The 2321-nt window shown below is 37.3% G+C and overlaps 1 protein-coding gene across 3 annotated transcripts in view; it reads right to left on the bottom strand.

The window, feature by feature from the left end:
* Positions 1–417: 417 nt before the first annotated feature.
* LOC120458930 overlaps positions 418–2321 on the bottom strand; it is a 2092-nt gene continuing 188 nt past the window's right edge. The window contains exons 1-2 of one of the 3 annotated variants that reach the window (XM_039646783.2): positions 1588–2321; positions 418–1530 (exon numbers count right to left, since the gene is read on the bottom strand). The exon at positions 1588–2321 is cut by the window's right edge and continues 188 nt beyond it. In XM_039646783.2, the coding sequence (XP_039502717.1) occupies positions 418–1530; positions 1588–2277 (1803 nt within the window). In that variant the 5' untranslated portion in view covers positions 2278–2321. The other 2 variants (XM_039646784.2, XM_039646785.1) reach the window with 2 other exon arrangements.

The following is a 2321-nucleotide window of genomic DNA, read 5'->3' on the forward strand; positions in this document are numbered from 1 at the left end:
ATTTTTCAGGTCTAACTTCGAGAACACAACTTTGTTTGCTAGGGTATCTAATAAATCATCAATTAATGGCATCGGGTATCTAACTTTCGCCGTGATCTTATTTAGTTTCCTATAATCTATGCATATCCGAATGCCACCCAATTTCTTTTTTACTAGTACAATTGGCGAGCAATACTCAGACTCACTTTGTCGTATAATACCATCTTTTAAATAATCATCAAGGATTCCTTGTAATTTTTCTTTCTCTACATATGCCAGGCGTCTTGGCGAAAAACTAAACGGCTTGTCTTCCTCTAACCTTAGCTTCATTTCACATTTTATATTCGGTTCACTCGGTCTTTTTGGTTTAATATAATATTCTTCAATAACATTTATAAATTCGCGTCTTTGTTTAAAATTTAATTGTGAACCTATCTCTTATACATTTTCATTATCATTGTAATCAATTAATAATAGTTGTTTTTCAAAATTATTTTGTTCGTCTGCGTTTGTCTCATAATGACTTTTAGATTCTTTATTTGTATTTTGATTTTCTTCAACTATCGAATCTTTTTTTATTTCAGATATTTTTTCGTGTTCATTATCAATTACAATTTTGGCCTTTACTCTTGCTAAAAAATCCCTTCCCAATAACATAGCATATCCCATAGATTCATCATCCACGACATATAATAACATAGGAGTATCTTTATTTGAAAATTTAACTGAACATTTTACGCTTCCATGTATTAGTAATTTACTTAAATTTAATCCAACGTAACTTAAAGAAGTAGTCTTTTCCATTTTAATTTGACTTGGTATAAAACGTTTTTTAATAATACTTATCGGGCTGCCAGAATCTATGAGACATTCTATAAACATAGGGTTCAGCCTATTATTCTTTGTACAAAATGTTAATTCAATATAACTTACATAATCGTTGTCCCCGCCCTTCGACTTCTTGTATTGGTTGCACTCCTTAGCAACATGTCCTTGCAAGCCACATGCGTAACAAGCCCCATCTTGTCTCTTAGGCTTGCGGCACTCTTTGGCCAGGTGGCCCCGACTGTGGCAATTGTAGCACTCTGCATTACCTCGTGGCTTCTGAAAATCTCCTGCTCTACGGTCTTCCGGTAACTTGGGCTTAGGAACGTAGCCCAACTCAACGTTTCGGAATGCCTCCAGAAGCTCCAATCCGGTCTTGAACGAACGCGACTTAGCCAGATTGCGTAGATTGACATCGTGTATGCCGTCAATGACATATTCCAAAAATTCATCTTCTGCCATTGCTAAGTTATCCGCCAGCTGCCACTTCTCGTTGTAGTACTTGGAGAACTCCTCACCTTTGATCCAGACGCAGTTCTGTAGCTTCTGCCGCATACTCAACTTTGATTCTTTGGACATTACGAACATTTTCTCCAGGTGGCTTAACATTTTATCCGCTGTGTCCATAGTAGCGCTCGTGCTTGAATACAGCCATATTTCAGCATCGCCCTTAACTTTGTAGTGAATCAGCGCACGCATCATCTCGTCGCCGACCTTGAAATTTTTCTGGACATTCAAAAGTTGAGATATCCAAACATTGAAATTGTTTCCGCCATCGTATACCTTAACGATCTCCTTTAAAATTTCGAAAGAAATGCTTGAGTCTGTGTCGTTACTTCGTTGTTGTTTATTTTTTAACTGGTCGATTTCATTTTGCAGCTTCAATATTTTCAACTCATTTTCCATTCTTTGAATATCGCTGTCTTGGATAGTTACATTGTTCCGCATCATTTGGTTTCCAAAACATTGTTGTGACTCCTTGTTGCCAGCCATTTGCATCTCGGGATCATTGTTGCTGGCCATCGGGATCGCTAAACATTTGTTGGACTCATTGTTGCTGGCGCTCACCATCTGCCTCTCAGAACATTGCACGATCTCATTTTCGTTGTTAACATTTATTTCGCAAGATCCCGTTACTTTTCTCGAACCTTCTGTTTCTTGCATTCCTTTGTATGTATGTGTAACCGTTGCCGTCATCGTGTCGCCGTCGTTGTCGCTACTTCTTGCTATCTCGTTTTCGCTACTTTGTTCTTCGCCGTTGCCGTTGTTTTCATCCCTGTCTATTTTACCGGTTTGTTCTGTGGCGTTGATTTTTTTCATTGCTGTTTTATTTTTTTCATGCGCGCACCAATCAAATTTAATATTTTCAAGTCTTTTAATCAATTCGATTTTTGTGCCACTACTTTTAAGTTTGTTTTGTACGCACAGAGCTTTTAGTTCTTTTAATGTGTAATTGCCAGGATTACAATTCATTAATGCCGATTTTTATTTTTCTTTTGAAATTATCACTTCGGTAG

The sequence above is a fragment of the Drosophila santomea genome, chromosome 2L (assembly GCF_016746245.2).
Source record: "Drosophila santomea strain STO CAGO 1482 chromosome 2L, Prin_Dsan_1.1, whole genome shotgun sequence".
NCBI classification, from domain to species: Eukaryota; Metazoa; Arthropoda; class Insecta; order Diptera; family Drosophilidae; genus Drosophila; species Drosophila santomea.